The 20,795-nt window shown below is 39.2% G+C and overlaps 1 protein-coding gene across 23 annotated transcripts in view; it reads right to left on the bottom strand.

Annotated features, from left to right (window-relative positions):
• The window catches only part of EYA4 (EYA transcriptional coactivator and phosphatase 4), a 120,848-nt gene that overhangs the window by 84,329 nt on the left and 15,724 nt on the right, over nt 1–20,795 (bottom strand). For all 23 annotated transcript variants that reach the window (XR_004692183.2, XM_035108945.2, XM_035108959.2 and 20 more), the window contains one exon: nt 18,473–18,571. Coding sequence is in view for 16 of the 23 variants with exons in the window: in XM_035108945.2 (XP_034964836.1) it covers nt 18,473–18,505 (33 nt within the window). In the remaining 7 variants the exon portion in view is untranslated. Of the gene's footprint in view, nt 1–18,472; nt 18,572–20,795 lie in introns of those variants that run through there.

The raw sequence follows: 20,795 nt of genomic DNA, 5'->3' as shown, positions 1-20,795 counted from the left end.
CCTGCCTGTGAATGTTATTAGCCAATTAGTGAAATTGTGATTGATAAGTGAGATGTTTGGACACCAGGCAAATGAAATCACAGGGGTCCTAAGAACCTGCTGTTCCCCCGCTTTAGTGCACTTTTCATGCTTCTGTCTTGTTTTTTTAATAGTCCTTGGAATCTCCATAGTTCTCCCTTCCTTTTTTCCTAATAAGCAGGACACATCTTTCTTGTTGTGGGTTCATCTGAGATCAAGGACTCCCTAGAGGAAGTCCCTTTGTGGGTAGAGGTTAAAGAAACACCTCCCCAAATGACAAATGCAAAATGAAAAAGTGCAAAATTGAAAAAGTGAAAAATTTGCAGAGGCTCAGGTATGGCTCCTGCTGTGGCAAATGGTATTGCAAATTTGCAGTGATGTACACAAGCCTATCCCACTAGATTTGTCCATCTGTCCCTCACCTTGATCCTCTTAAATGTCCTAATAAATGGCTTTGGAAACAATTCTGTAAGTAGTTAAGCAGTTTAATGTGCCATGGTGGCAAGACATCACTATTTTATTTTATAATATAAACCCAAATATTTAGTTCTCCAGTAAATTTACACCATTCTTTCAAACTTGCTATAAACACTAACTAGTATGCTACACCAACAGTGACAGTGAAATTTATTAACAAATAATTGAGTATAGGATCATAGTCTAAATAACATATATTATGGCACTGCAGAAAGGCCAATAATGCTTCATAAAAAGTATTACTGCAGTGAAGTAGGTCCTCAATTAGAAACAGCAGACACAGCCTTCATTTATTATTTATGCTGCTTTGTGCCTATGTCAGCTCCTGGTTAATAATTAATTTTAATCTCATTATGGCAGATTTTATTACAGGCTAATTTAATTAAATGGTGAATTGGCTCCCAGATGTCACCATTTGTGCAATCTTTTAAATAAAGCTGACGATGACACAGATTTGGGGGGGGGGGGTGTTCCCAAATTTTAAAAATGCAAAACTCAACCAATTCCAACATTTTACCAGTGGGATATGTAATGGATCCTCCCACATATCCAAATAAAGATACAGACACAAATGTTTGAAATGTCACATTTTTAATTCACACGGTCAGTAATACATAATATAGGACTAACCTATGCTCAGAATGCTGCGTTGCACACTCAATTAGTTAACAGTTTGCCATTTATTAAGATCTGGGATAAAGAAGCAATGGAAAGGAATCCCTTTTAAGTTAAAATATCAATAGTAAGCATTGCTTGTCTCCAGCACTGATTAAAACACACATCTATTTCTAGGCAAAACAGAATGTACAGTGGTGCCTCGCTTAACGAATGCCCTGCTTAACGAAATTTCCGCTTAACGAAAGGTTTTTTCTAGTGGAGGTTGCCTCGCTAGACGAATTCGTTTTACGAAAAATTCGTCTAGCGAATCACGGTTTCCCATAGGAATGCATTGAAATTCAATTAATGCATTCCTATGGGCAAAAAAAAATGCAAAAAAATTTCAATGCATTCCTATGGGATTTGCTAGATGAATTTTTCGTTATAAGAAAAGACCCGTGGAACGAATTAAATTCGTCTAGCGAGGCACCACTGTAATGTGTTTTAATATTAACTTAAGCTTCACTAACACTAAACTCCAATATTTTATATGCTGTAGACATAACTAATACAGAAAACTAAGCCAATTTTACTTTTCTGAATCATCACTAATATCTCAGGTGACTGAACACTTACTTGAATGTATTAAAATGCTTAAACAATTTGACATATTTTTTAAAAGAAGTCCAGAAATAATGACTATTAAGAATTATAGAAGTAAACAGAGTATCATACTGGAGAAGGGGCAAATGCCTCACCTACAAAATCCACCTTGCTTCAAAGCACTGCATTATTATCCACACCACTATGTAAGCACAGCACCTAGGGTATGAGTGCAGAATTCATTTAATTTAAAAAAATGTGTCACATCTTTTGGTTTCCTCTATACCATGTTTCACAAATCCACCAACTATTTTTGCAATCCTGAACTAGGATTGTAAAATAAAGATAAGGTGCTCTAAATTCACAGTAGGATTCAGATATCTAGAAAAACTATTCAAGCTTTTCTGTATGACTGCTGTCAACACAAGCCATCGATGGAGCCGTAACCTTAGAATCCACCATTGTTGCTCTCTCCCTTGTAAACGGCAAACATTGTTACAGGCTGAGTAGCAATCACTTACTGGTGATACAATTGGTTGTCAATTCAAGCTGTAGGTAACTTTATAGGATAATTACTAGTCTTACCCAAGTTACTACCCGCTAGAAAGTTACCAGGAGACCTGTGAAGTTTGACTTATTAGCCATCAACATAATCGTTATGCACTAGTCACAAAACCAAATTAATTTGGTAATACAGAGGCAACTAATGTAATCATCTTTCTTTAAACAGAAATTACAAATCTTTGTATTGCTTCTCTCTTCCACAGATGGGGGAAACTATGAGCTTAAGAGGACAACTACACCATTAGGTTTAGCAGTTATTCAACCATTCATTATGTGTTTTGTGCACTTTTTCTATCATGACAATAAACTTCATATTAAAAAAAATAAAACACATTGTGATCCTCAGAGCAAAAGAAAAACTGTTCAGAAGCTGATGAAAGGTATATAAAGGGAGTTCCGATGAGCTGTTCATATTAGGCAGGATTGAATCTAAAGGTGTGTTCTTAAATACTACATCATGTTGAGCGATTAACTGCTCCAAATCTCGCACATATTAACTTGAGAAGTGCCAGCATACACAATGAATCTCTTGCAATCTCCCACAAACCTTTAATATTGAAATGAAAAGGGGAAAATCTAATGACAACTACTGTCAAATATTTTGAAAGCGTGCTTATTACAGATGATGAGAGCCTTTATATCATGGGGACCCTGTGGACCTCCACATGTTGTTGGATTCTGGCTTCCATCAGCCCCAGCCATCTAAGCATGTTTAGGAAACTGCCAAATCTAAAAGAAAAGGCCCAGACCAGACTTGTTTTTCTGTACAGGTAGAAGGGGCCATATTCTCTGACCCAGATGCTTAGAAAGTTGAGGTAATTTTCATCTGATTTATTGATTTCTTTATTCAGTAAGAATAAAACAATGAAGTATATAATAAAAACAACAACAAAACAAACCAATGCCACCCCCCAAAAAAACATTTAAAAGGACATAGACTGCAGAGGAATGTTTTTACCTGACACCTAAAGAGGCATGATGAAGGCATCAGACAAAACTTCTTGCGGAGAGCATTTTAACTTTGTATGTTTTTAAGTACAGTGGTGCCTCGCTTAACGAATGCCCTGCTTAACGAAATTTCCGCTTAACGAAAGGTTTTTTCTAGCGGAGGTTGCCTTGCTAGACGAATTCGTTTTACAAAGAATTCGTCTAGCGAATCGCGGTTTCCCATAGGAATGCATTGAAATTCAATTAATGCGTTCCTATGGGCAAAAAAAAAAAATTCAAAAAAAACCAATGCATTCCTATGGGATTCGCTAGATGAATTTTTCGTTATAAGAAAAGACCCGTGGAACGAATTAAATTCGTCTAGCGAGGCACCACTGTAGGGTTGCAGTTTTTCCGTGATTTTATTATTTTACCTGTAAACCACTTTGGGGCTTTTTACAATCAAGTGGTGTATAAATTTTATGAAAAAACAAATAACTAAAGCAGACATCATATTAGGGCACGAGGAAAGTACCATACATTGTGACACACAAGAGTAAACACTGACACTGGGGGAGATGTGATCTTTAAACTCTTCATGGTTTGTGACCTAAGTACAGTATCTGAAACACTGCTTCTTTCCGCATACAGTGGTACCTCGGGTTAAGAGCCTAATTCGTTCTGGAGGTCCGTTCTTAACCTGAAACTGTTCTTAACCCTTTAGCTAATGGGGCCTCCCGCTGCTGCCGCGCCACACGATTTCTGTTTTCATCCTGAAGCAAAGTTCTTAACCCAAGGTACTATTTCTGGGTTAGTGGAGTCTGTAACCTGAAGCGTCTGTAACCTGAAATGTCTGTAACCTGAGGTACCACTGTATACTTCCCTGCAACTTGGCATCATCATCTGAGGCTTTTATCCAAGTGGCCCTGTCTAATTAGGTATAGCAGTTAATAAAAGATAAAGGGTCTTTTTAGTTGTGGCTCCCCAGTTACAGAATGCTCCCTTCAGAGTTTTGTATTTCATGTTGCGTTCACTGTTGTGTTTACCCTAATTAATGGGGATAAGGCAATCAACGACTATAAGCCATAATGACTAAATGGCACCTAGAGGATCAGAGGTGGTAGGACTCACAACACCAGTTGCTGGGAAACAACAGCGGATGAGATCTATTGTTTGTATTCTGCTTATGGGCTTCCCATAAGCATCTGGTTTGCCTGTGGGAAACAGGATGCTAGAATTCTCAAAACAATGTGATGAAAAATACTGTATTTTTACTAATGACTTGCGTCATTAAAAGAATTGACATTTCTGTCGATAGCAGTTATAACTATTGCTGATCCACCTTAGTTTGTTTTCATCATCACTTTTGCTTCTTGCATCTTCACAATGTACAGTGGTACCTCAGTTTGCGACCACAATCCGTTCCGGGGAGGCGGTCCCTCCCCGAATCGGTCGCTTGCTGAAGCCACGCTTTTGTGCACGCACTGCGCAGATCGCTTCTGCACATGCGCACGCTGTGCAGATTGCTTCTGCGCATCCGAGCGCCACGGAACCCGGATGTAAACACTTCTGGGTCTGCGGTGGTCGGAAACCAAAGTGGTAGCAAACAGAGGTTTGACTGTACATTACTCTCACCAACTGTATTCCCATCCCATTTCAAATCTATATATATAAAAACGTAAACTGGCCTTGTCCGTTAGTATCCAAGTTTCACCAAAACCGCTTGACCGATTGCATTCAAATTTTGACACAATGCCGCATGCGAATATGAGAGCAAGCCCATACTGTTTTCAAAGACAGATGTCACACCTGTGCCTGGTAAAACCCCAAAACCCCGTGTTTCAAAACACACCACTCAGACGAAAATGCATTCTGGGAAAAGAACCAGGTTGCAAACCAGCACCCTCTAGCAGCGGCTACATGGTATTACACCTATAGAACCTTCCCTCTCAACAGCACCTCAGCTCCCGTTTACATACTAGACCGAAGCCTTTACAGACTAGGCCGAATGGCGGTACTGACTCGCCTGGGTGGGGGTTGGGGGGAGGAGGGGACGGGATAGGTCAGGACACAGTGGGACCAGTCACAAGGATGAGCCGGGGTGGAGGGAACGGGGGGGGGTGATACGTCATGGGTCGGGACAGGGTGGGAGGAATCACAGGGATAAGGCGGGTGGGGGGAAGAGGGGGCGGGATACGTCATGGATCGGCACAGGGTGGGGGCAGACACAGGGATTAGCCGCAGCAACGCGTGGCAGGGCCAGCTAGTATTATATAAAATCAGTATAAAACAAAATAAGATAAAAATCAACAAGCATAACCAAACAAAATGCAGTGCAGTTTAAAACAGCAGCAAAATACAGAATTAAACCAAGATTTCAGATGATGGTGGGACCTGAAACAGAGCCTCTAAAGTTAAATGAAGGCTCCAGGCAGGCTCATGGCGGGTGGACAGGGGATATGGTTCCCAAGTTATTGTGACTGCTGCTTTTTGAGAGGAGCAGGAGAAAGGCAGTGGGGCACTCAGCATGTATGGGCACAGTGGCAGTCAATCCAACCCTCCTGCCATCACACCCACAACTGAGAAGCTCCCTGTTGCTTTGAACTTTGCCTCCCAATAAATGGTAGCAACACAAGTGATGGGAAGCCAGGAGCAATGCAGCCCCACCAGTGCTATCCACTCTTGCTTTCATAAGGTAAGGGTAAAAAAAGGTAAAAGACCCCTGGACGGTTATTTCCAGTCAAAGGCGACTATGGGGTTGCGGCACTCATCTCGCTTTCAGGCTGAGGGAGCTGGCTTTTGTCCACAAACAGCTTTCCGGGTCATGTGGCCAGCATGACTAAACCACTTCTGGTGCAATAGAACACCGTGACGGAAACCAGAGCGCATGGAAATACTGTTTACCTTCCCGCCACAGCGGTACCTATTTATCTACTTGCAATGGCATGCTTTTGAACTGCTAGGTTGGCAGGAGCTGGGACCGAGCAACGGGAGCTCTTTCATAACACAACAAGCACCTGTAAAATTCTTATTCTTAAGGATTTCTAAGCTCCTTGGGGGGTTTTAATGCATGGCTTACCCCATCCTTAGTCTCATAAAAGGATTATTCACGGCCGCAATAATTTAAAAAAACCCTCTACAATTCTATATGGATCCCCAGCATGCTAAAATTAACACACATCTGATCTAATCATCTTTGAATGATTCTGAGAATAGATCTTTGGTGGTATAAGAAAGAAAAGGAAATGTTACACTGCAGTCTGTGTTTCTCTGTCTCTCTCAGACCCACAGTGCTAACTGCAGAGCTATACGTATGACATAGAGTTTTCATGATTTAATCCAAGATATGTTAATTTAACAGCACACCACATTCATGCTAGACACAAATAAGAGTAATAATCCAATCCTATGTTCAAATCTATAACTATTTTGGAAGCCCCTGACAGGTGTGTTACCAAGAACTTAAATAATATGACACAAATATCCTAAATTATATGAAGATTCAAATAAAGGCAGACTTTAACATAACTTCTCTCTCTTTCTCATGCCCGCCCACCCCTCCTTTCTCTCCTACATTGTATGTATTTATTTTATTTACAGTATTTAACAAATTTGTAAGTTACAATCTTTTCCCATAAGCCATGAACAATAAGATGTTACATTAAAAATATTAAAACATTCAAGGATTAAAATTTGTCAACAAACAGATAACTAGTAATACAAAGGTGGCCACAATTCAGGGAAAGCTTTGTTAAGCAAGAACTTACAAGCCCCCTGCCACCAGTCAATACCATCCAAATGTTATATCCAGCAAAGGAAGAAACCTATGTGCACTGCAGATAAGTAAAAAAGTTAGTCAAGACACACATGATGTGCTTTTTATTATTAAAGAATGAAGCATGAAAAATACATTCCAGAAAACATCTGCCCATTTCAGAGATGGGAACATAAAGCTTAAACTGGAGAGTTGAACAGTATCAGAAAGGTTTTTTTAAAAAACATGAGATATGACAAATTTTAAAACCTGATATATTATGAAAAATTCTTTTCTTTTTCTGAATGTGAGATACTGGTGACATATAACAGGAGAATACTATTGTCCTTATGTTCTTCTGTACTTGTCAACTTCCTGGATATATTTTATTTATTACATTTCGGAACAGGGCTCCCAGTTTTCCCTTTTGCCTGGTTTGTCCTTCTCACAACAACCCTATGCCATTGCAAGGGACTGATTGGCCCATGCTTACCCTCAGTAAGCTTTCAGTATACCCAGTTGCTCTATGAGCAAAATAAAAAGAAAAAAGTGGGTTTTATACATTTTAAAATTTGATTCAGTCCATATCTTACCTAATTCACACTTTTCAAAACAATATGCAAACTGAAACAGCCATTTCATAAAATTTAGTTTTCCAAATTTGTAATGCAGTTTTCCAACCAGGCAATGTGCACAAAAAGGCATACACTATGGTAAGCATCAACTGCATGTATTAGTGAAAATCACACAAATGCATTATTTTAGGGAGAACTGCTTTGCAAAAATGTCTGCATTTGGCAAAATTCCATAGAAGAACGTGTATCTTGTGAAAAATTCAAACTAAAATGCTGATGAATTTTCATGAGAGCTTTTAAAAAAGAAAATTGATGTGGAAATGTGCAGAACTGAAGACTGAAAAATATTTAAAAACTGAGCAAATCCAAAATTGACAGATTTGTCCATTCCTACTGACAACTGACAATAAAGACAGTTACAAATTGTAGCCTATATCATAACTAATTGCTGCCACATCAGTTACTGATGCAGAGATCAGGAATGTAAGGTCGGAGCAGTCCACAGGTTGTCCTTTCCTCCTCTTGTCTGAACTGAAGATGCAACATGAGCTGACATTCTAATTAGAAAACTGGCCAGCAGCCACAACCTAGCAACCCTAAGTCCAGGGGTAGCCAACTTGGTGCCCTTTAGATGCCGTGTGGCTACAACTCCCATCAGGTTGATGGGAACTGCAGTCCAAGAACGTTTGAAGGAGACCACATTGGCCATCCCTGCCTTAGAGACAACGCAAGAGCTCACGCTTGCCAACACCATTTTTACTACCATAAGACAAACTCCTTTTAAGGAGTATGAACACAGTTATCTCTCTTTTTAACAGTGTGTGAACATCTAACTTTAACAGTTTGCAGCAAGATGTCTGAGGTAGGAGTAAGCTGCACCATTTCCATTCTCAGGCACCCAGCTACCAGGGATTTTGTTCCTCAACCAGGAAAGGGCAATGAGTCACGGTAGTAATCAGGCCAGCTAGTAGATTAGAAGTGTCATGTTAAAAAAACAACGACACACTTTTCATTCAGTAATATGCTAGAACCAATACACTTTTAAAAAGGAAGGAAGGGAACCAACTACATCCACAGCACTGAGATCTCCTTTTATTACACATGGTTTCATCCTAAAGCTTCCCTTGCACTGGACTAAAGATTTAGTCATCTGTTTCTGTAAATTATGGTCCCTACATTTTGGCGAAAGCAGTGAAATGCTTCTTCTATCATAGAGGATAGCTAGTAAATTTAATTATAGCTTTTGTATGGAACCAGGGATAGCCAACGAGGTGACCTTCAGATGAACTAAAACTCAACCTTGACCATTGGCCACAATGGGCTAATGGGAGTTGGGTCAAACAATAGTTGGCTACCTGTTATTAAACAACTGTCCTGGTTTTATTTCAGAACTACATTTATTTACTTTAAATATTTCTTATCCACACTTCATTGCAATGCAATTCGAGAGGTTTATTTAAAATACTAGCCCATATACATACTACAACCACTACACCATAAAACCAGGAAAATCACAATTAGAAAAATTGTAAAATGGCATCAGTCCAGGCACAAATATACAGCAAAGGCTTGGGTGAATAGATAGGTTTTCATCTAGTGAAGGAAACAAAGAGGATGCCAACAACAACAAAGTGCCCGTAGTATCTCTGAGGGGAGGAAGTTCCAAAGGTGGGAAAACACCATCCCAATAAAACTTTTTGACAATGCAAATTTGTTCACAATCACAGGACATTTTATTTAAAAATATTTCTAAACTTACTCTAGGGTTTTATTAATATTACTCAAATCTAGAGTAAACTGCACATAAAGTTTACTCTTCCATATTTCTCTTCACCTTGAAATATGGACATGTGTTCATTATCAGGGACTGGTCTGAAGTTACTTTAATTCTTAATGTCTTAATCACTCACACTTATTAAATTATTTAAAGGAGTTTGAACAGAGATTAGATGGTTCCCTGTAGCCAATGACATTAAAAATTCTGTGTTCCCAGAAGCCTGAAAAAGGGGAAGCAGAAAAAGTACCTGTGAGAGAGCATTCTTTCATGTGCTTTGCCTAGTTTCTCAGCATTGTAAAAGTAGGGAATTGGAAGAAATGCTACAAGGAATGATGTTGCATTTTGTTCAGAAATATTACACTGGGGAAAGCTTTGCAATTCCTGATTCTATTCATTAGTCTGCTTCTTGGTAATCTTTAGCCAGCTATTCTACCATTTCAGGCTGAACACATGTGTTACAAAGAGGTATACATCTAAAACTTGAAAGGAAGCCAGTTTTAGGATGTGTACATACTTCCTTTCCCAAAGAGGTAATTCTGCCATAAAGGATGGAAAAGTATATACAGTGGTACCTCGATTTATGAACACATTTGGTTCCAGAAGTCTGTTCATAAACTGAAGCGTTCTTAACTGAAGTGATCTTTCCCATTGAAAGTAATAGAAAGTGGATTAATCTGTTCCAGATTAAGGTGCTACTGAAGGATTTTTTTTATTTTACTTCGACCCAGACCAACACGGCTACCTACCTGTAACCTAATCTGTTCCAGACGGTCCACGGAGTACTTAAACTGAAGCGTTCATAAACTGAAGCGAACTTTCCCATTGAAAGTAAGCCTGGAAAGTGGATTAATCTGTTCCAGACAACCTGAAGCGTACTTAACCCGAAGCATGGGTGTAATTGGTTCCGGAAGGCTGTTCATAAACTGAAGCGAACTTTCCCATTGAAAGTAATGGAAAGTGAATTAATCCGTTCCAGATGGGTCCACGGTGTTCGTAAACCGAAAATCATGTGTAATGTGTATTTCACCCTTACAGATGTCTTTAAACTCAGCCTATAAGTGCAAGTAGACATTTCTTCTTGAGAATGTAATGCATATAGCAGTTAGTTGCTGGACAGTCAGATTGACTCTGGATGATATACGTAACAGATATCACTTCTGAATTCTTGAAAACCTTTACTTCTAAAAAGCTCCTTTTGTGGGCTTGGGGGTGTTTATTATGCAACTATAGTCATACTTGCTGTGATACTACCATGTAACTAACAAAGTTCTCCCTTTGTTGGCGCATGCCAGTATGGCCATATTTTTAAAAGTTTTGCTAAAATTCTTCTCACATGTTGTGTCCTGGTCTTCGCGTGCCCTTTTTATATCTAGTTCACTTTCACAAATATTACCCTAGAGAAGGGGGAGCCAATATGGTGACCTCCAGCTGTTGGTGAAATCCTACGTTCGTAATCTGTGACCATTGACTGCTGGCTGGGGCTGACAGGAGCTGGACTCTAAAAACATCTAGAGGGCACCATGTTGGCTACCCTTGCCCAAGGGCATCATGACAAAAGGTTCTATTTCCAGATTCCCATAAGCTCTTATAATAGAAGCCACAATGCAAGACCTAGAGGTACTATGTGGTTTACAGTGTAATGCAGGCATCCCCAAACTTCGGCCCTCCAGATGTTTTGGACTACAATTCCCATCATCACATCATCGCCACTGGTTCTGTTAGCTAGGGATTATGGGAGTTGTAAGCCAAAACATCTGGAAGGCCGCAGTTTGGGGATGCCTGGTGTAATGCTATCTGTTACATATATCACCCAGAGTCAATCTGACTGTCCAGCAACTAACTGCTATATGCATTACATTCTCAAGAAGAAATGTCTACTTGCACTTATAGGCTGAGTTTAAAGGGTGAAATACACATTACACATGATGTATGTGGCACCATATTTCATTGCTTCCTCAATCTTCCTTGCTCATCAACACTTCACCTGCCTGCTTCAAAGGTTCTGAGCCATGCTCTTTTTGTGGTCATACAAGTTACATGGGGCTTAACAGAAGTTAACTACCAGCTTCTGTTTCCATTCTGCTCCCTTGACTTCAGCCCAGTGGCTCATTCAAAGCCAGCTCTTACAACCAGGCATTTCACTACCCTACAATATGGCTGAAATATTGCCCAAGGAAACACTAATTGCATTATAAAAATATACAGTATAAGAACACCCTGGAAAAAAATGGAAAGAAAGAAAGAAAGAAAATCAGCAATGTTATCCTATTTAAATTAACTATTTTAATTGAAGTAAAGGTAAAGGGACACCTGACCATTAGGTCCAGTCGCTTACGACCCTGGGGTTGCGGCGCTCATCTCACTTTATTGGCCGAGGGAGCCGGCGTACAGCTTCTGGGTCATGTGGCCAGTATGACTAAGCCACTTCTGGCGAACCAGAGTAGCGCATGGAAACACCGTTTACCTTCCCGTCGGAGCGGTACCTATTTATCTACTTGCACTCTGACGTGCTTTTGAACTGCTAGGTTGGCAAGAAGGGAGAACTTTTCATCTAAAAGGCCTGTCAAGTTTGTGAAAATTAAAACTGTTTTCCTGCCTTGGACACATTGCTCACAGGGAACTGTGCAGGAATTCCCAACTGAGCATTTATTTTTATTTTTCAAGGCTCCAGATAATGGTGTTAGGTTATAAGGTAAGGCCCGTTATCATAAAATGTTCTGTTTGTTTTGTTTTGTTTTGTTAAAGGAACAGTTCCAAAGTAAATTTGTGTACTGGGTCAGTTATAAGGGCTGGAACCCAAACTTTAACCCTTGAAGAAGTCAGACAGTAATAAAAATCATTTACCGTATTTTTCGTTCTGTAAGACACTTTTTCCCTCCTAAAAAACGAAGGGTGGGTGGGTGTCTGTGTGTCTTATGAAGCGAAGGCTCTGGACGGCAGCGGAATCCCTCAAGTGGAGGGATGCCACCACTGCCACCGGCAGAGGGGCAGGGTGAACAGCCCAAAAGCGGGCTGCTCCCCCCTCCGCCACCAGCGGCATTGATTCAGATTTTTTTTTCTTGTTTTCCTCCTCTAAAAACTAAGTACGTCTTATGGAGCGAAAAATACGATAGTTCTTGAGCACCTAAAAAGTCAAAGTTAAAATGAGTGAGCTGTTGCCATGTTAGAATTTCTTTTTTCCAGGTGTAGACAAGTGGAAAATGGTTCTGCAGGGTTGGTTTGCAGAAAGAAGTGGTGGTAAGGCCAGTATGGCAAAATACTGAACCAATCTGATACCACTTTTGTCTTTTCCAGGAGCAATACAGCCCCAAACAGAGATGGATAACATCTAACATTTAACGAGTAGTGCTTTAATATCAAAGGAAATTGTATTGTTGGGAAAGGAGGATAAGGATTAGCAGCAAGGCCAAGAAAAGCAAGACATGGGCTATATACCCTTTCACCTACTGCTATGGAAGTGAAGCAAATTTGCATGCATCATTTTAATGTCCTGTTCTTAACATGTCACCAAATTAAACCAAGCTTAACTACATATAACTGTGAACTTCTCATTTTACAGTACAGTAGTTGAATCTATTGTTTAAGTTAAAAATCAACTAACCCAAATATGCAACCTTATATGAAAGCTTCAAGATGAAATTACATGAGTTTCTAATAAAGCCTCTTTTGAAATAATATACTAGGAAGTTAGCCACTAGATTATTTTTCTTTTTAAAAAGTTGACTGAATGGTAAACAACATTTTAGAAGTAAAACAAAATACATAGTTAACATCTGTATCCCAGGAACATGGTTTGCTCACTATTCCAAAATGTGAAGTGCTACAAAGGTTATGTGTTCATGCCATTAAGTGTCTTGTAGGGAAATGCAACATAATATAATCGTTTTAAGTAACTAAACATATGAAAAAGATCCTTAGATCCTCTAAGTTTTCAAAAAAGCATAAATGATTTAAGGGCAAGAGAGCAAGCAAGTTAAGCATTAGTGGACCTCATGGCAGGCTTTCACCCATTCAAGAGTTAGACTGGAGAGCAGTCGTACCTTGGTTCTCAAATGTAATCCATTCCAAAGTCCATTCGACTTCTGAAAAACGTTTGAAAACCAAGACGCAGCTTAAGATTGGCTGCAGGAGCTTCCTGCACTGAAGCAGAAGCTGCGTCAGACATTTGGCTTCCAGAAAACATTTGAAAACCAGAACACTTACTTCCAAGTTTTCGGTGTTCGGGAGCCAAAACGTACGAGTACCAAGGTGTTCGAGAACCAAGGTACGACTGTAATTATTAATGAATCCTGTTCCTTTTACAGTACCAGAGCAATTTACTTCAGAATAAAAATGTTTCATACAGTGGTACCTCAGGGTAAGAACTTAATTCATTCTGGAGGTCCGTTCTTAACCTGAAACTGTTCTTAACCTGAGGTACCACTTTAGCTAATGGGGACTCCCGCTGCCACCGTGCCGCTGCCACACAATTTCTGTTCTCATCCTGAAGTAAAGTTCTTAACCCAAGGTACTCCTTCTGGGTTAGCGGAGTCTGTAACCTGAAGCATCTGTAACCTGAAGCGTCTGTAACCCGAGGTACCACTGTACTTCCAGTTAAGACAAGAACCCAGTTCATATAAAGTATAAGTACAAGATTATTTTATTATTCACATTAGATCACCTCTAAAGATATAGGGCCAAATTCAACAAATCCTATGTGCTAGTGGAAGCCAGAACAAGGACACACACTAGCACAATGGGGCTTCCACTCTCTCCTCCAACCACATGGCCTTTGTGCCTCCCCCACATCCACTTTGGAATCCGGAGAATCCCCAGAGCAGTATTTTTTTTGGGGGGGGGAGAGATCATTCCATATATCAAGCAGAAATTTTGGCACTGATGGATCAACCATAGCATTATGTTGAATTCCACCCAAGGTCAAGAAAAGGCATCATGTTTACACTATATAGCAGTGTCTTTCAGACTTTGGTCTAGAGCTATTGTTGAACTACAACTCCCATCATCCCTGACCACTGATCCTGCTAGCTAGGAATGATGGGAATGATGGAATGATGAGTTGTAGGCCAACAACAGCTCCAGACCCAAGTTTGAGAAACACTGCTATTTAGAAAAATATTGATAAATCTACTATAGTTCCTTTTCCAATGACTTGCTTATTCATTCTTACTCTTACAATTTAAGAATGAATATTTAAAAGAATATTTAACATTTTCTTTTTCTGCTGAAATTACACAAATCCATGATACACAAATATGACCAGTATCACATTTGCTCAATTTTGATGTGCTCAAGCAAGTATTCATTTGCCACTGTTGAAAGAACTAAAGGTATCCATCCATAGAAAGAATATGTGATCTCAAACACTGCAACTCAAAACTCTCTGAAAACTTGTGCTGTTTCCAATCACTTTGGCTCTTCAAAATGTTTGCACCAGAATTATGTAGATACAAGGGATAAAATTTCCAAATATATATTATATGCAGAACTACCTGAATGGAAAAGAAATAAAAGGGACATAAAAGAAATACAACAGGATAATGATAAAATAGCACCAACTATTCTGATCCATATAATGTCATTTTTATTTATTTATAGACATGCTCCGTATTTTATCTACAGTGGTACCTCCGGTTGCGAAATTACCATAATCTGTTCCGGAGGTCCATTTGTAACTGGAAACTGCTTGTAACATGAGGCATGCTTTCCCTAATGGCGCCTCCCACTGCTATCGTGCTGCCGGAGCGCGATTTCCGCTCGCATCCCAGGGCAAAGTTCACAACAAGGGGCATCTACTTCCGGGTTGGCAGAGCGTGTAACCTGAAGAATTTGTAAGGGGGACGATTTGCAACACAAGGTACCACTGTATTTGTCTTTTTATGTTTTGGATGTTTCCCATAAGCCGCTTTGAGCACAGCCCCTTGTAGAAAAGTAGCATATTGTACAGTGGTACCTCGGTTTAAGAACAGTCCGCTTTAAGAACGATTTAGTTTACAAACTCCACAAAACCAGAAATAGTGTCTTGGTTTGATAACTTTAGCTAGGTCTAAGAATGGAATCAGAATAGTGAAAGGGCACTGGCGGCGGAAGGCCTCATTAGGGAAAGCATGCCTCGGTTTAAGAATGGTTTTGGTTTAAGAACGGACTTCCAGAACGGATTAAGTTTGTAAACCGAGGTACCACTGTATAAGTAAACTCATTAACACACTCATTTTTTAAAGCAATGAGATCTCAGATTCTTCACAGCATATCTAAAAGCATAATTAAAAAATCAAACGTTAAAATCCTCCCGTAGAGGACTGCCTTCAGATGTCATCTAAAAGTTGTGTCATTCTTTATCTCCTCAACATCTGAAGGGAGGGCGTTTCATAGGGAGGGCGCCACTACCGAGAAAGCCCTCTACCTGGTTCCCTGTAACGTCACTTCTCGCAGTGAGGGAACCAGCAGAAGACCCTGTAAGAGGACCATGTTAACAAGACATGTCAGGAGTGCCAACGTGAATAAAATATTGGGGGGGGGCAGGTAAGCCTAGTGATGTGAGGTGAGAATATTCTCCGGATTTTCTGCTAGAAAAGTCTCTGGAGAATATTCTCCACAAACTGTAAATTCTAATGTAAGAACCAGTTTTACAACCCACATTAAAAAAAATCTATTAAATAATAAGTCAAGCTGTGATATTGCCAGTGTAAGTATTGCTCCAATAGTGAAATGGATAATATTATTAGAATCGGACACACCAAGGTTAAGTAGGCTGGTTGAGTCATTTAAAGAACTAGAAGATCACTTTGAAAAAGTGATGCCTTTGAGGCCCTACAAAGCAAGAAGAGAAACAGCTGAAAGAGCAGTTAAGAAAAGAAATGGCATTGCAGCCAATTCACTTTACTGCAAATATCCTTGATCCCAAGTATAATGGCGTTCATTTATCACGAGATGAACAAATTCAAGGTACTGAGTTCATTGATCTCAAAATATCAGCAAGTGCACCAAATGATGCACAAGATATTTTGGCAGAGCTGGCAGCATATCGTGCTAAGGACGATTTTTTTTTTTTAGCAAGTCATATGTATTGAAGATAGTTGAAAAAGTGGAAGCAGTGGTTTTGGTGGAAGGGAACATGCTTTGGTTCAAAGCTTAGCAGAGTGGCTGTGGACATTTTAAATATGCCACCAATGACAGCTGCAACAGAACATAGCTTCAGTACTTATGGACTTATTCATTCAACAAAAAGCAATAGGCTTACTGCAGACAGAGCAGGAAAGCTTACATATGTAACTTATAACTTAAAACTCCAAGGAGAAGAAAACACAGCTTCTAACAAGCTCATTGAATTTTACCCAACCATCAACTTCGTTCTATGATCTCGCAGATGATCAGTGTGGAACTGAAAGCTCTGTTACCAGTTGAGACAAAGATGGTGACTTATCTTCTGAAGATGTTTGAGGAGTTTATAAACATTTGAAACTTTTTACTTAAAGCCTATTTTTTAAATACATTTCTTTCTTGTGACAATTTATCAGTTATAATTTAAATATGTTCTGTGTTGCCTTACTTGTCTAAGCAGATAGTAATTTGCATTTCTGATGTTATGTAACTTGCCATTACTGATTATTTTTGTTTTATTTTCTGGAAATAATAGCATTTATTTTAAACTTATATTGATTTTATTATTGTTGCACTGAAAATACTGTACCATGTAGATATGCTTTAAAAGCTACATTTCAAACATACACAACATAATTGGAATTCAAAGTTGATGGTAAATATACAGTTAGTGGCAAGCTTAGTGATTAATGTGAGTCATTCACATTGAATTTTTCAATTTCAGTTTTGGTGCAAAAAAATCAAAGAATGTGAATTCATTGCATTGTCCCATTGAATAAAAGTATTTCTGCAGTTTTTGGTTGCCATCTGAACAAGTTTACCCATGAATAAACATGTCTATTTACTAATTATATAATTTTCAATGCATTAAAATGAATATTCTCCTATTTTAAATGAAAATTCTCTAATAGTCTCATTAATTGAGAATATTCTTGAGAATATTCTCCAAAAGATTATTCGAGTATTTATTACTAGGTAAGCCCTGCCCCACATAATTGATCACAAGACACAGTTCACATACCATTTGAATGGCAATGTTCATTAATTGTGAGGGGACCTGGCCCCCTCACATATTTTATTGGGAAAGCTGAAGGGACCCTCAGCCCCTAGGAGTTTATTCCTATGCACCATGTTCACAACTTCTACATTTTTAAATTACGGTCCTAAATTACTCAAATGTTGGACCACTAACAGACATTTCTGTCAGTTTTGCAAATGTCAAAGCCTTATATCTGTTGGTGACCTTATTGGATGCAACCAAATCTTGTCACTTCTAACAGCAGCTGGTAGGAAGGGGTGGCTTACCAGTAGAGAGAAAGCCAAGGTAGCACTGGGTAGATGTACCAGTGGGAGCACCTGATTGCTCCCACCAGTGCATCTCCACAACAGTGGCCTACCTGCTGCCCTGTGCCTCTGCCTCCCAAGTCACAGTAACACTGTTGCCAGGAGCCCAAGTGCATGATAGTGCCCGCTCTCCCTGCTGGCCACTCCTGGTCACTACCCAGGCACCAATTTATCTAGGGACAAATGGCACAGTTCCCAAGGTTGGGGGGGGGGGAAGGAAGGCTTGTCTTTTCAATGTTGGTAGGTTCCATGTCATTTAGAAACAGGAAATCACTTCAGAGGTCACTATATCAACCAACATCACCCACACCCACACTTTGGGGGAAATGTCCCATTTCCTAAGGGGAGGTACATCAGCTTGCCAAATGTGATGCAATGTGCTTCCCTCTGTTTTTGGACCAGCCAGCTCTTTTCCCTACCCCATAAGATCTGCACTGCCTGCACAAATAACATAGTATGCATTGCTTCTCATTGGCTCAAGGAAGCCCCTCCCAATGTGAAATGGGGGTGACTCCAGGCAACTTTTCAATAGTATCTGAACAGTAACCCAAGCCAAACATTAGAGCTTTCTACATATATCAGTGTTTCTTACACATTCACCTTCAAGTTCTACCCTACTTTATTACATGCAACTACGGTACATACCAATTCTAACAACATACAGCAAAATGAAAAATATTTTTGAACACAGCACATAGGAAAAATAAATGAGTTTATTTGAACTTTTTTTTTACTTACTGACTGTTCATTTAAATCCTGAGTGTCTTCCATGGAGGTAACTCAGTTTTCTTTTCCTCCAAAGAGAAGTAACTTCCCTTTTATTTGTAACTGGATGTCCTAATATTAAAAAAAGAGTAAGCAAACTGTTATTCTGGTTTTACATTCACAAACAAAACACTTTATATCATGCACAATTTGTTAGAAACCAGCTCCTTTGGGAAGTCACTGATATGTACACATAGCAATTCTTTCACATCAACAATGTATCATTTTAAATACAGCAGCTAAAATTATTTGAAAATGTCTAAGGGCAGAATTAGATGTTAAGCTGAATACTGGACTGTCACTGATAACAAGTCCCGCATTTTACATTTTACCCCCCCCCCTTCCCATAACTTTAAGGCTACAATACTTATATGGGAGTACTGTAAGTCCTATTGAAGTTTGTTTCTGAGTACCTGTAGATGTGTTGCACTGGGTAATATCTAACTAAGTCAAACTCAGTGCACACATGCCCTAAACTGAAGTTACATTTATTTCAATGGGTCTACTCAAGAGTACAACCAACATTATATATCATCCAATTTACTCATACTGTAACACGATAATGCTTTACAGTTCCCGGTTCCACATCCAAATTATTATTTATTGCTTATGGGGAAATGTAGGTAAGTGACACAGATGTCCAAATGTCATGGGGAGGGGAGGAATTGAGACTGGCCTGCCATGCTCAGTGGTAAGCCCATGGCAAGTGAAAATCGAATTCCACCTTAAATGCCTTGGCAGGAACCCTTTGCAGATACCATTCTGGAATGAACCAGCAAAAATATGAGGCAGACATCAAAACTACAAGAATAGTCAGCTTTATTACACTCCCCTGCCAAGAAATATAATCCAAGATTTTGTGCTAACTCACTGACTTTTTAAAGGGATCACATTAACACATATAGAAAATATTATGTGGGTACTGCAATATTTCTCAGATGGATTCATGAAGAGGATTCTAGATTCCTGCATTCATTTGTTCACTTCCTAAAAAAGAAGTTATAGTTTCCTATTTTCCAAATGTTAACAGACAACAAATCACTTTAAAAAGCCAACCTGTGAAAGCAGAGAGGGATGATATATGCACTTCTGCAATTTTAATAAGTCTAATTTCACACTTCTTGTTAAATGATAGAATCACTCTTTTGTATTCAGTTTGCCCCCAACGGAAAAGTGTTAATTTTTCACAGTGGCAGCACTTTTAAACAAATAACAATTATTTATGTGAAAGGAAGTTGCTAAGTCCACACTAGAGAATTTTACTCTTTTGGAGTTTAACATATGAATCATAGTACAGTGGAACCTCGGTTTATGAACACCTCGGTTTATGAATTTTCGGTTTATGAACGCCGCGGACCCATCTGGAACGGATTAATTCACTTTCCATTACTTTTAATGGGAAAGTTCGCTTCAGTTTATGAACGCTTCAGTTTATGAACAGACTTCCGGAACCAATTACACCCATGTTTCAGTTTATGAACGCTTCAGTTTAAGTACTCTGCGGACCCGTCTGGAACGGATTAATCCACTTTCCATTACTTTCAATGGGAAAGTTCGCTTCAGTTTATGAACGGTTACTTCGCGGACCGTCTGGAACGGATTAATCCACTTTCCATTACTTTCAATGGGAAAGTTCGCTTCAGTTTATGAACGCTTCAGTTTATGAACAGACTTCCGGAACCAATTGTGTTCATAAACCGAGGTACCACTGTATAACAAGTGAAACGGAGAGATAATAAGTACTATTGGTTACTGTACTGTGATGTCTGCTGCTTACATGAAAGTGAAAGATGCATATATATATATATATATATATATATATATATATATATATATATATATGATTGAGGGCACTAGGAGAAGGGGACGACAGAGGACGAGATGGTTGGACAGTGTTCTCAAAGCTACGAACATGAGTTTGACCAAACTGCGGGAGGCAGTGCAAGACAGGAGTGCCTGGCGTGCTATGGTCCATGGGGTCACGAAGAGTCAGACACGACTAAACAACAACATATATATTTTAAAATATTTTAAAATACAACACCTAGATACCCCCCTCTTGCAAAATGTCAGGCTGTGATCAATGTAACAACCTTTTAAAGCAATACAGAATACAGAACAATACAGAACAAGCATAAAAAAGCAATAAATTGCTTTAAAAGCAATACAGAACAAGCATAAAAATGACTGGCAACTCAAGATAAAAAATATATGCAACTCCATAGAACTGTCAGCATAAGAAGTCTCCAAGAAATGTGTGAAAGTCAAAAGCAAGGGTGCCTGCCAGATGACTGCT

This window comes from Zootoca vivipara, chromosome 3 (assembly GCF_963506605.1).
Source record: "Zootoca vivipara chromosome 3, rZooViv1.1, whole genome shotgun sequence".
Classification (NCBI taxonomy): Eukaryota; Metazoa; Chordata; class Lepidosauria; order Squamata; family Lacertidae; genus Zootoca; species Zootoca vivipara.
This window is presented reverse-complemented; position numbering and strand designations above follow the sequence as displayed.